We start from the raw sequence: 13494 nt of genomic DNA, 5'->3' as shown, positions 1-13494 counted from the left end.
AGAAAGAAAGAAAGAAAGAAAGAAAGAAAGAAAGAAAGAAAGAAAGAAAGAAAGAAAGAAAGAAAGAAAGAAAGAAAGAAAGAAAGAAAGAAGGAAAGAAAGAAAGAAAGAAGGAAAGAAAGAAAGAAAGAAACACTTGACTGGAGGACATTATGCTGAGTGAAATATCTTAGTCACAAAAAGATAAATACCGCATAGTGCCACTGTTGTAGAATGGGACCGACATCGGGGTTGGAGTAAGACCTAGAAAAACTGGATAAATTATGTATATGGCATTGAAAAAAGTGAGGGAGAGAACAGTTTAAAAGTGATATATGATTGCGTATTATGGTTATGACAAGAGTCCAGAATGAAGGTTGCATAGTAGAGTGTACTCGGGGTGGGGAGATTGTATACCAATGAAGGAATTTTTCTTTTACTTTTCAAAGAGAAGAGTAAACTGGGGGAGGAGGGGCAGGGAGAAAAATGCAACAATGAATGAAAATCTAAAATCTCAGTAAATATGCATTAAAATTAATAAATTTCTTTTTTAAAAAAATCTGGATGAAAACTACTTGGTCAACCAACTGGAAGAGATCCATATTTATTTCCATTCCAAAAAAAAGGTACAGAGTGTGGAAATTATTGAAAAATATTACTAATATCACACACTAGCAAAATGATGCTGAAGATTATCCAGAAACGACTAGAACAATATATTGACAGAGAACTACAAGAAATACAAGCTGGGTTTAGAAGAGGTCGTGGCACTAGAGACATTATTGCCAATGTCAGATGTATCTTGGCAGAAAGCAAAGACTACCAGAGGAATGTCTGTCTGTGTTTCATTGATTATGCAAAGGCATTTGACTATGTTAATCACAACAAATTGTGGCTGACCTCGAGGAAAATGGTAATCCCAGAACACTTGACTGTACTTGTGAAATCTATACTTGGGCCAGGAAGTAGTCCTCAGAACAGTGTAGGGAAACACTGCATGGTTCAAAATCAGGAAAGAAGTGCATCAGGGATGTATCCTGTCTCCATACATTCTCAATAAATATGCAGAATAGATCATTCAGGAAGCAGGGTTTTATGAGGAGGAATGTGGCACCAGGATTGGAGGAAGATTTATCAACAACCTATGGTAGGCAGATGACATATTTTACTTGCTGAAACTGAAGAGGATCTGAAGCACTTGCTACAGAAGGTCAAGGATGGTAGTCTTCAATATGGATTGAAGCTCAACATCAAGAAGACAAAGATTCTCACCACTGGGCCAACTGGTAGCACCATGATAGATGGAGAAGAGATTGAGGTTGTTAACAATTACAGCTTGCTTGGCTCCAAAATCAACACTCTTAAAACCAGCAGTTAGGAATTCAAAAGACGAAGTGCATTGGAAAAATCTGCTGTCAGGGACCTCTCCTGAGTACTGAAAAGTAATGCTATCAGTCTAGAGACTAAGATGTGCCTAATCCAGATCATAGTCTTTACATTACTTTCTATGCATCAGAGAGCTAGAAAATGACTAAGGATGACAGAAGAAAAATCAATGCCTTCGAATTGTGGTGCTAGAGAATAGTCTTGAATACACCACGGACTGCCAAGAAAACAAACAGGTCTGTCTTGGAGAGGGTGAAACCATGACTCTCCTTGGAGATTAGTATTTTGAAGCTCTGTGTCAAATACTTTGGGTACATGACCAGGAAAGACAAGCCCTTGGAGAAGGACATCATGCACAGAAGGGTGGAGGGACAGCACAGGAGAGGAAGATCCTGGATGAGATGGATTGGTACAGTAATGGGGAAAAGGGGGTTGGTGTGTCAGAATTTGTGAGACTGGCTCAGGACAGGGCAGGGTTCAGAGCTGCTGTATGTAGGGTCGTTATGGGTTTGCAGGAAACTCAATGGCACACTATAACAACAATATTGATAGTTTAAGTATAGTGATAGGATAATATCAAAAGTTATAGGCTAATATCCATAACATACAAGGAAGATCTGTTAATATAATTATTGACATTGTACATCAATCACTAAAGTAAAAGATGAAGACACTGAGGGTTTCTACCACTTCTTCCTGAGAGTGATCAATATGCAACTGAAATGCACTGATAATTACTGGTGATTGGCATGCAAGAGTTGGAAAAAAGAAAGCTCATTAGTGACCTTGGTGATAGAAGTAAGACTAAATGGTTATTGTAAAGGAATTTTGAGTTTTTTATGCTAAAGTGTAATTCATTTATTGAAAGTGTAATCCACACTTGGATCTTCTTTAATGCTTCATGTTCATTTTCAGCAACCAATGTTGTGCCATCTGCATATGATGAATTTTCTTCCAGTTCTGATACCATATTCTTCTTCATATAGTTCTACTTCACCGATTATTTTCTTAGCATACAGATTGAATTTTCATTGTTGTTAGATGCCATCAAGTCAACTACAACTCATAGCAATTCTGTGAACTCTGCTGTATTCTGGGCTGTCATAATTTCCACATGCTCAAGACCACTGTTGCAGCCACTGGCAACCATCTCATTGAGTCTTCCTCTTTTTCACTGAGTCTATACATTTTCCAGCATGATGTCTTTTCCCGAGGACTAGTGCACACAGAAGAATCTAATGAAACAACATAGGAGCAAGAGCCTATGGTGATGAAGGAAGAAGTTCAAGCTGCTTTGAAGGAAATAGCAAAAAATAAGGCCCCAGGAATAGATGGTATACCAACTGACATATTTCAGCTAACAGATGCTGCCCTGGATGTGCTCACCAAGTTGTGCCAAGAAATCTGGAGAAAAACCACTTGGCCGACTGACTGGAAGGGATCTATATTTGTTCCCATTCCAAAGAAGGGTGACCCAACAGAGTGTGGAAACTATAGAACAATCTCATTAACTTCACATGCAAGCAAGATTCTACTGAAGATTATCCAAAAATGACATGAACAGCACATCAGCAGAGAACTGAAAGAAGTCCAGGCTGGGTTTAGAAGGGGTCATGGTACCAGGGATATTGTAGCTAATGTTAGATGGATCTTAGCGGAAAGCAGGGAATACCAGAGGAATGCATATCTGTGTTTCATTGACTATGCAAAGGCGTTTGACTGTGGGTCATAACAAACTGTGGCTGACAATGAGAAGAATGAGAGTACCAGAACACTTGATCATGCTAATGAGAAACCTATACTTGAACCAAGAGGCAGTCGTCAGAACAGAGCAAGGAAACACTGCATGGTTCAAAATTGGGAAGGGCGTACACCAGGGATGTGTCCTGTCTCCATACCTTTTCAACCTGTATGCAGAACAGATTATCTGGGAGGCTGGGCTCTATGAGGAGAAATGTGGGGTCAAGATTGGTGGACGATCTATCAACAATCTGCGATATGCAGATGACACAACCCTGCTTCCTGAAACTGAGGGGGACCTGAAGTGCTTGCTGCTGAGGGTCAAGGACTGCAGCCTCCAATATGGATTGAGGCTCAATGTCAAGAAGACAAAGATTCTCACCACTGGGCCAATTGGCAGCATCAGGATGGATGGTGAAGAGATTCAGATTGTTCACAGCTTTAGTTTCCTTGGCTCCACTGCCAACACTCTTGGCACCAGTAGCCAGGAAATTAAAAGGCGCATTGCAATGGGAAAGTCTGCTGTTAGGGATCTCTCCAAAGTACTAAAGAGCAACGGTGTCTTTCTGGAGACCAAGGTGCATCTGATACAGGCCATGGTCTTTGTGATCACTTGTTAGGCATCAGGGAGTTGGACAATGACTAAGGAGGATAGAAGGAGAATTGATGCCTTTGAGCTTTGGTGCTGGAGAAGAGTATCGAGGGTACCATGGACTGCTAGGAAAACAAACAGATTCATCCTGGAAAGGGTTAAACCGGGCAGCTCCTTGGAGGCAAGGATTCTGAGGCTCCGTCTGACATATTTTGGACATGTTGTAAGGAGAGACTGGTCCTTGGAGAAGGACATCATGCTTGGGAGGGTGGAGGGACAGCGCAGGAGAGGAAGGCCCTCTATGAGGTGGTTTGATTCAGTGGCTGGGGTAATCAGGATGGGTGTATCAGAGACGGTGCGAATGGCACAGGACAGAGCAGAGTTTAGGGCTGTTGTACATAATAGGGTCACTATGAGTCACAAGAGACTCGACGGCACACAACAACAACAACATAAAGAGTATAATGCTTGGATTATAAATATAAATCTCTTGTTGTTAGGAGCTGTTGGGTCAACTACGAATCATAACAACCCTGTGGATAATAGTTCTGAATCTTGCACTGTTCTGCACATCCTTATGATCTCTGACAGGCTCAAGTCCACTGTGGTAGTCATCTGTGCCAGTCTATCTTATTGAGGGATCTCCCTCTCTTTCACTGATCTTCTACCTTTCCCAGCAAGATGTCTTTCTCCAAGGACGGGTTCCTTCTGGCAACATGCTTAAAATAGGTGAGATGAAGTTTCACCATCCTTGCCTCGGAGAAGCACTTTAGTTGCCCTCCCAGCAGTGCTTTTTAACAACATGCCCAAATTATGTGACACAAAGTTTCACCATCCTTGCCTCAGAATGAATAGGTATTTTGAACAGATACAACTCTGAACAACTTTCTTGATTTCTGTCAACAACAGTATTGCCTAAAAACAGGTATTATAGGCACTGAATAATTTTTAAAGTAAATAATCCTCTATAATTGTTTCTATTGGTGTTGAGAACACCAAGTTCAACAGTTCATGGCTTACCACTTGATGGCTCGCTCCTATTATTTTCAACCATAAGCATCTCTTTTCCTTATATATTTTTCCTAATGTATAGTAGCTGACCAAACCTGTTTCAGCAAGTAGTAGGCTCAGATCCGAACCAGCCATGGTGATGGCATTTAGATCAGGCCTGAGAATTGTGCATAGAGCAAGAACGTGCATCAGCTTGATAAAAACAGGAATGTGAGAACAGGTCCCCAGGACTGAGACCAGGGCAAGGCTGGAACTTCCCAACCTCACAGATTGACAAACATCACTCAGTTCTCATTGTCTCCAAAAATGCTACTTTGACAAGTAATTTTTCTGGGACGTGGTGCATGACTTCCATACACCCTCTGGTTATAGGAATAAAGCTTTGTCCTCACTAGATGGTGGTGACCAAGGATTGTCTTTGATGTCCCACACTTCCCAGGGTTCTTCACACAAACACTAGGTCAGGAGATGAAAGGGGGCAGAACGCTTGACAGGACTACAACACACATACTTTGTACCTGACCTTGGTGCTTCCCTTCTTCCTCCGCACCTGTACAGGGGCTGGTCGCCCAGTGCGGCGTCCCTCAATCCAGCTACACAAGACCCCAGACAACCTTTGCAAAGTTGTGATATTACTTATGCCGTTGGCATCGCACCCCTCCCCGCCCGAGCCCTGTCACCTTGGCCGCCTGACCCATGGTTCTCCACGCCGCAGCAGCCACTTCTCAAACCATCGAGTCGCCCCGCCTCTGAGCAACCAATTATTATGGACCAAGGATTCTCCAACCCCTCACGGTCTTAATGAGCAGCAACCAATCGCCACGCAGCATCTCTCTTGTAGACCCGCCTTTCTTGAAGAGACTAGGAGGTATTTGCTAAGGGGTTGGTAACTAGTGACAGAGTCCAATTACTGGAGAGGGGAGAACGGAAGTCGCCTTGTTGCCATGTTAATGAGGGGCAGAGTCACTTCCGACCTCGACGTGCCTGTTGGAACTGAATCCTGAAGAGGCGTTTGTTGTTCTTGCTTGCTAGTTCGGCGTCTTCTAGGTTTACGAAAGAGATGTATGTTGATGTTTCCCAGTTATGACTGTCTCCTTGTGGATGTACGGAAATAAGAATCAAATCCTAACAACTGAAGTAAACATTAGAACAGTTCCTAAAATCGCAGTTTGTGCATTCTCTCATCTAAGAAAGTATTATTTGCCCAAGTTAACATGGCTGATGAATGCAGGTATAGGATATCAGTTTTCTATGTTGTTGTACCATCAAGTCGGAACTGACCCATAGCTGACCCTCTGGCTGGTCAATATAATGACAAGGAACTGTCAGATTCAAACTAGATTCAGAAGAGGCTGTGACATGAAGGACATCAGTGTCAATGTAAGGTGGATCTTGAGTAAAACATGGAATACCAGAAAGATGTTTACTTGTGTTTTACTGATTATACAAAGGCATTTGTGTGGATCATAACAAATGATGGCTGACATTGAGAAGAATAAGAACCCAGAACACTTTAAAGTGCTGATGTAAAACCTATATATAGACCAAGAAGCAGTTGTCAGAACTCCTTATGGTTTACAATCAGAAAAGTGTGTGTCAGGGTTGTATTCTTTCTGCATACCTCTCCAGTCTGTATGCTGAACAAATTATTCAAGAAACTAGACTATATGAAGAAGAATATGGTATTAGGAATGAGGAAGACTCATCAACAGCCTCGTTATACAGATGACACAACCTTGCTTGTAGAAAGTAAAGCAAACTTGAAACACTGAAAAAGATCAAAGACTAGAGCCTTCAATATGTATTATGGCAAAACATAAAAAAAAACCCAACAACAACAACAAGAAAACAAACCAAAAAGCCTCATCCAATAAGTAACATTTGGAGAAAAGATTAAAGTTGTCAACAATTTAATCTTACTTGAATCTAAAATGAACACTCATAGAATATTACATTGCACGGAAAAAAAGAATGAAATCAGAAAGCACTACACAACATGGATGAATCAAAGATATGCAGAGTGAAATATCTCAGTCACAAAAGGACAAATAATGCATAAAACCACTATTATAATAATAGGATTGATATACAGTGTGTGAGAGTGGGAAAAGAATTGATAGAAAATGAACACTGCACTGGAATGGGTGAAAAGAAGGATAATCTGAAAGGAATGATCAATAAGAAATTATATGCATGAGAATGAACAGCCCAGAACAGGTCAAGCATTACACAGGGTATTTATTGGGGGAACACGAGGGAGGAAAATGTGCATGCATGCATGAATGAAAACCAATCTCTTTGTGAACTTTCACTAAAATGAATTATTAAAAAAAATTTAAAAAAATGAATTCCACTGGGGAAATCCACTGTCAAGAACCTCTCCAAAATTATAAAGAGTGAGTATGTCAGATGATTAAACTATAGTGGGCCTGATCGTAGCTACGGTATTTTTCATTTGCTTCTTATGCATCTCAAGTTGAACAATGAGTAAAGATGATAGTAGAAGAATCATTACTTTTACATTGTGGTGTTGGTGAAGAGTACCGAATATCTAATGGACTACCAAAAGAACAAATATGTCTTAAAGGAAGTACAACCAGAGTACTCCTTAGAGGCAAGGATGGTGAAATTTGATCTACATATTGTCAGAAGCTGCTGGACCTCAGAAAAAGACTCATTCTTGGAAAAGTAGAAGGTTTGGTAAAAGAGAGTAAGACTTTCAATAAGATGGATTGACACAATGGTTACCACAATGGGCTTGAGCAGGACAGAGATCATGAGGATATCATAGCATAGGGCAAGGTTCAGATCTATTGTTTATAGGGTCATTGTTAGTCATAGTTGACTTGACAGAACCTACCCACAGCAACATCATTCTTTAGTGAGTCATGTTGCCCTGATAAGTGGAAGGCCAGTGGTTCAAACCCAACAGTTGATCTGCTGGAGAAAGATGGGAAGTCTCCTCCAGTAAATATTCATACCCTTTGAAACTAGATGAAAGGTGAGTCAGAATTGACTCCATATCAGTGGGGTTTTAGATTACTTTGGTGAGTAGCAACTGGGGTCTTAAAAGTTTAGAGTGTCTATCCTATCAGAGAGTTGGACAATGACTAGGGAGGATATGAGAATTGATGTGTTTGAGCTGTGGTGCTGGAGAAGACAATTGAGGGTACCATGGACTACTAAGAAAACAAACAGATTCATCCTGAAGAGGGTTAAACCGGGCAGTTCCTTGGAGGCAAGGATTCTGAGGCTTAATCTGACGTACTTTGGACATGTAAGGAGGGACAGGTCCTTGGAGAGGGACATCATGCTTGGTAGGGTGAAGGCACAGGAGAGGAAGGCCCTCTATGAGGTGGGTTGATTCAGTGACTGGGGTAATCGGGATGGGTGTGTCAGAGACAGTGTGATTGGCACAGGACAGAGCAGAATTTAGGGCTGTTGTACATAGGGTCGCTATGAGTTGCAAGCGACTCAACGGCATATAACAACAACAACATCCTTGTTCAAAATAGAAAAGAATGGAGAACATAAAAACGTGTTAGTCCTTGGACTAACCTGGAAACTTAATTCTTCACGGTCATGAGAACAGAAGTAGCGGCTCTTAGCTAGCAGTGCCACTGCTGACCACTCTGGGGGGGATTCTAGTAGAATGTCCATGATAAAGCAGGGAGAAAAAAGTGTGGAAAAAAGAAAAATAATAAAAAATACTAGTCTGATTGAGAATGATGAAACCCTCAGATTATGTTCCTTTGTCATCTTTCATGCCTGGTATTGAGATCATCTCCACACTCTAACTTTCAGTCAAACAGTAGAATGGTTTATAAAGTGACTAGTGCATTTCAACCTGTATGCAGAACAGATCATCTGGGAGCCTGGGCTCTATGAGGAGAAGTGGGGTGTCTGGATTGGTGGATGATCTATCAACAATCTGCGTTATGCAGATGACACAACCCTGCTTGCTGAAACTGAGGAGGACCTGAAGCGCTTGCTGCAGAGGATCAAGGACAGCAGCCTTCAAGAAGACAAAGATTCTCACCACTGGACCAACTGGCAGCATCAGGATGGATGGTGAAGAGATTGAGATTATACACAGCTTTAGTTTGCTTGGCTCCACAGTCAACACTCTTGGCACCAGTAGCCAGGAAATTAAAAGATGCATTGCGATGTGAAAGTCTGCTTTTAGGGACGTCTCCAAAATTTTGAAGAGCATTGGTGCCTCTCTGGAGACTAAGGTGCATCTGATACAGGCTATGGTCTTTGCAATCACATGTTATGCATCAGAGAGTTGGACAATGACTAAGGAGGATAGAAGGAAAATTGATGCCTTTGAGCTTTGGTGCTGGAGAACAGTATTGAGGGTACCATGGACTGCTAAGAAAACAAACAGATTCATCCTGGAGAGGGTTAAACCAGGCTGCTCCTTGGAGGCAAGGATTCTGAGGCTCCGTCTGACATACTTTGGACATGTTGTAAGGAGGGACAGACAGGTCCTTGGAGAGGGACATCATGCTTGGGCGTGTGGAGGGACCACACAAGAGGGGAAGGCCCTCTAGAAGATGGATTGTTTAGGTGACTGGGGTAATCAGGATGAGTGTGTCGGAGACAATGAGATTGGCACAGGACAGAACAGAGTTTAGGACTGTTGTACATAGGGTCGCTATGAGTCGCAAGTGGCTTGACTGCACATAACAACAATAACTGCATTTCTTAGCACAATCAGCCACAAGATCAATCAAACAATCAATCAATCAACAAGATAAAAATGGCACTATTTCCCAGGGATAAAGCTTAGAAAGCAGGATGGGATAGGAAAAGACTAGTGGAAACAGGAAATGTAGGGAGAAAGGGAGAGTCGTGTTGTTACAATGTGAGATTGTAATCAGAGTCACAAAACTATGTGTGTATTGTTGAATGGAAAACCAATTTGCTCTGTAAAAGACCCACTTAAACCAAATTAAAATCCAAAAGAATAATGATGGATTCGGGCTGAAATACTTCCAAGGCTCTTTCCTATTCTGTGATTTATGACATCTCAAGGATTATTGGCAAGTCATTATTTCTCAGTAAGATAATAATTGACTTTGTGTTTTTATTAAGATGAATTTGATTTGCAGAAAACTTTTTTAACATAATTACTAACATTTTTTAATCCATGGAAAGTCTATCTTGTGACATAGTAGGACCTTCAGAATATTAAGAATTGTTTAAAAGGTAACTGTTTTCCTTTCCCATTTAAGATGATAGCCCAGTTTCTTGAAGATAGGTAATTTGGTAATTTTCAAAAATTGTGTTAACTTCTTGTAAACTAGAATTCTGTATTCACTTAACCTAAACCCCTCATCTGACAATTTTTGAAAGTATAATTCTTAAGCGTGCAAAGCCTGCAGGCTTCTCTTAGGTAAATACATGGTTTCTTTAGCTATTTGAAAGATGAGTTGGCTTTTCACTATCTTGCGTGCTCTCCTGGTTTGTCTACATGCCCAAATATGGGACTCAGAATGGAACAGAAAATTCCAACATGTTCATTATAGAAATCCAAGGAGCTTTGAGGGAGCTCTGCTGGTTTAGTGACAAGAAGTTGTGCTCTCAACCCAACAGCAGGCAGTTCGAATCCACCAGTTCTGGAGGAGACAGTTGGGCAATCTCTTCTCATGCTATTTATTACTTCTGAAAATCTACTAGGTGACCTGGGGTGAGTCAGTTCCAAGTTGATGGTACATAGCAACAGCATGGAGTGCTGTGGTAGGTAGAACATTGTCTCCCAAAAAAGCCCATATTTTAATTCCAAAAGTCATTTAATATATTATCTTATATGGCAAGACACTTGCTGCAGAAGATTGAGGGCTATAGTCTTAAACATAGATTACATTTCAACATCAAGAAAAATCCTCTCACCAATATATAACACCATGACAGGCAGAGATAAGACTGAAATTGTTGATGATTTCATCTTACTTGGGTCAGTAATGAATATCCTCGGTACCAGCAGCCAGAAATATTGCACTGGGAAAGTCTTCAGTCAGGAACTTCTCCAAAGTTCTGAAGAGCAATGATGTCAGTTTGAAGACTAAGGAGTGGCTGATTCAAGCCATGATTTTTCCAATCATCTACTAAGTATCTGAGAACTGGACAATGAATAAGGACGGCAGCAGAAGAATCAATGCCTTTGAGTTGTGGTGTTGGAGAAGAGTACTGAATATCATAGACTGCCAAAAGAACAGAAATGTCTTGGAGAAAGTGCAATCAGGTGCTTACAGGTAAAGTTCGTGAAACTTCATCCCATATACTTTGGGCATGTTGTCAGGAGAAGCTGTTCCTTGGAGAAAGACATCATGTTTGCAAAAATCAGCAAAAGAGAGGTAGCCCGCCCCCTGCATGAATATCGCGAGAGCAGTGTCATCGGCCCAAGGACGTGTGGCCTCTGTCATTTACCGTCATGGCGTTGAAGGTCGAGACGGCCGCTTGTGGCGCTGCGAAGACCCTTTTTAGACCGGGCAACCTCTACCGTCCTTGGGAGGTTCTAGGTGCGCAGGAGGCCCCCCAGAGGAGCCTCACAAACAATTCCTTCGTCAGCTAAGTATGGTGGGCGACACACAGTGACCATGATTCCTGGGGATGGTATTGGACCCGAGCTCATGCTGCACGTCAAGTCTGTGTTCAGGCATGTGTGTGTCCCGGTGGACTTCGAGGAGGTGCACGTGAGCTCCAATGCCGATGAGGAGGACATCCACAATGCCATATCATGGCCATTCGGCGGAACCGTGTGGCTCTGAAGGGCAACATCGAAACAAACCACAACCTGCCGCCATCACACAAATCCCGAAACAACATCCTTCGCACTAGCCTGGATCTTTACGCCAACGTCATCCACTGTAAGAGCCTGCCAGGGTGGTGACCCGGCACAAGGACATTGACATCCTCATTGTCCGGGAGAACACTGAGGGCAAGTACAGCAGCTTGGAACATGAGAGCGTGGGTGGCGTGGTGGAGAGCCTGAAGATCATCACCAAGGCCAAGTCTCTGCGCATTGCGGAGTACGCCTTCAAGCTGGCCCATGAGAGCGGGTGCAAGAAGGTCACCGCTGTCCAGAAAGCCAACATCATGAAGCTAGGTGATGGACTCTTCCTCCAGTGCTGTCGAGAGGTGGCCAGCCACTACCCTCAGATCACCTTTGAGAGCATGATTGTGGACAACACTACCATGCAGCTGGTGTCCCGGCCCCAGCAGTTCGATGTGATGGTGATGCCTAACCTCTATGGCAACATTGTCAACAACGTCTCTGCAGGGCTGGTCGGGGGCCCGGACCTCGTGGCTGGCGCTAACTATGGCCATGTGTACGCAGTGTTTGAGACAGCTACCAGGAACACAGGCAAGAGCATTGTCAATAAGAACATCGCCAACCCCACAGCGACACTGCTGGCAAGCTGCATGATGCTCGACCACCTCAAGCTCCATTCCTGCACCACCTCCATCCACAAGGCCGTCCTGGCATCCATGGACAACGAGAACATGCACACCCCAGACATCGGGGGCCAGGGCACCACATCCGAAGCCATCCAGGACATCATCCGTCACATCAGGATCATCAACGGCTGGACTGTGGGGGTCTAGCTGTCCCTGCCTCTCCATTCTACCCCTTCCTCCACATCCCCACCCCCCGGCACCCCCAGCAGCCCCAGTGGCCTAAAGCAGCCCCAACTGCAGAATAAAGCAACCTCTGGCCCCATTAAAAAAAAAAAAAAAGAAAAAAAAAGAGAGGTAAACCCTCAGTGAAATAGATTGATACAGTGACTACAGTAATGGACTCAAATGTATTGAGGCTGATAAAGATGGTGCAGAATAGGACACGGTTCGTATATGTTCATAGAGTTACTAAGAGTTGTATGTGTCTCGTTGGCACCTTATAATAACATATGACAAGGTTACTATTACAGATGTTATTGGGTTAAGAATTTTGAGAAATGTTGATAGTTGTAGATGGGGTTTCAGGACTTTTGTTCATAGGGTTGCTATGAGTCATGCTCGACTCAAAGGCATGATTTACTCAAGTAGACCTGAGGCAATCACAGTGATCTTTATAAGGGGAAGAAGGAAGCAGAATTAAAGAGAGATTTAAAGACACCAAGGAGCTGACTTGGGGAGGGACTACATTTAAGGGAGGCATGTTTTTGTTGCTTTGTGCCCACAAGTCAGGATGGACTGATAACTGACCATCCTGCAGGTCTTCAGAGACTGTAAATCACAACTGAGGAGATTGCCCATGTATCTCCCTGGGAGCAACTGGTGTATTCTAACTGCCTGTCTTTGGTTTGGCAGCACAACTACTTACCCAGAAGGCCCTAAAAATGAAAAAGGCAAAAGAATGGATTCTCCTCTAGAACAATCTAGTAGAAATGCAGCCCAGCTGATAGTTTTATTTTAGCCCTGTAAAATCTAATTTGAACTTCTGTGCTTCAGGATGCAGTCTGTACTCTTTGATTTATTGCCCCTTTTATCTTCATATTGTTGTGTGGGAAATTGACTATAGTGGAAGTAGAGGACAGCACTGGTGGACCAGAGGTAAGAGGCTGTGCAGCAATTGCAAAGGCATGGGACTTGGTGGGAGAAGCATGGGCAATTTCCTCCTGTGCAATTTGCTGCTTCTGAAAACCTGCTGGAGGGTCAGCTATGGGTTTGATTCAGATTTGAAGGCATGCAACGACAACAACAGCAATAACAATCTTCAATGTCAGCTCCTCTTGTGATTACCTTGGATCTACCTAGACAACTTCAAGTCACCATTG

General features: G+C 42.7%; 1 protein-coding gene and 1 pseudogene across 1 annotated transcript in view; one reads left to right on the top strand and one right to left on the bottom strand.

The window, feature by feature from the left end:
- LOC102876995 (complex III assembly factor LYRM7-like) overlaps window positions 1–11149 on the bottom strand; it is a 55427-nt gene extending 44278 nt beyond the window's left edge. The window contains exon 1 of the mRNA XM_006902515.1: window positions 11144–11149. Within this exon, the coding sequence (XP_006902577.1) occupies window positions 11144–11149 (6 nt within the window). The remainder of the gene's footprint in view (window positions 1–11143) is intronic.
- LOC102876597 lies at window positions 11148–12322 on the top strand (annotated as a pseudogene).
- The last annotated feature ends 1172 nt before the right edge of the window (window positions 12323–13494 follow it).

The sequence above is a fragment of the Elephantulus edwardii genome, unplaced genomic scaffold, assembly GCF_000299155.1.
Source record: "Elephantulus edwardii isolate Elephantulus edwardi_28Jun2011 unplaced genomic scaffold, EleEdw1.0 scaffold00422, whole genome shotgun sequence".
NCBI classification, from domain to species: domain Eukaryota; kingdom Metazoa; phylum Chordata; class Mammalia; order Macroscelidea; family Macroscelididae; genus Elephantulus; species Elephantulus edwardii.
Note: the sequence above shows the minus strand (reverse complement) of the source record. Positions and strands in the feature narration are given on the sequence as shown.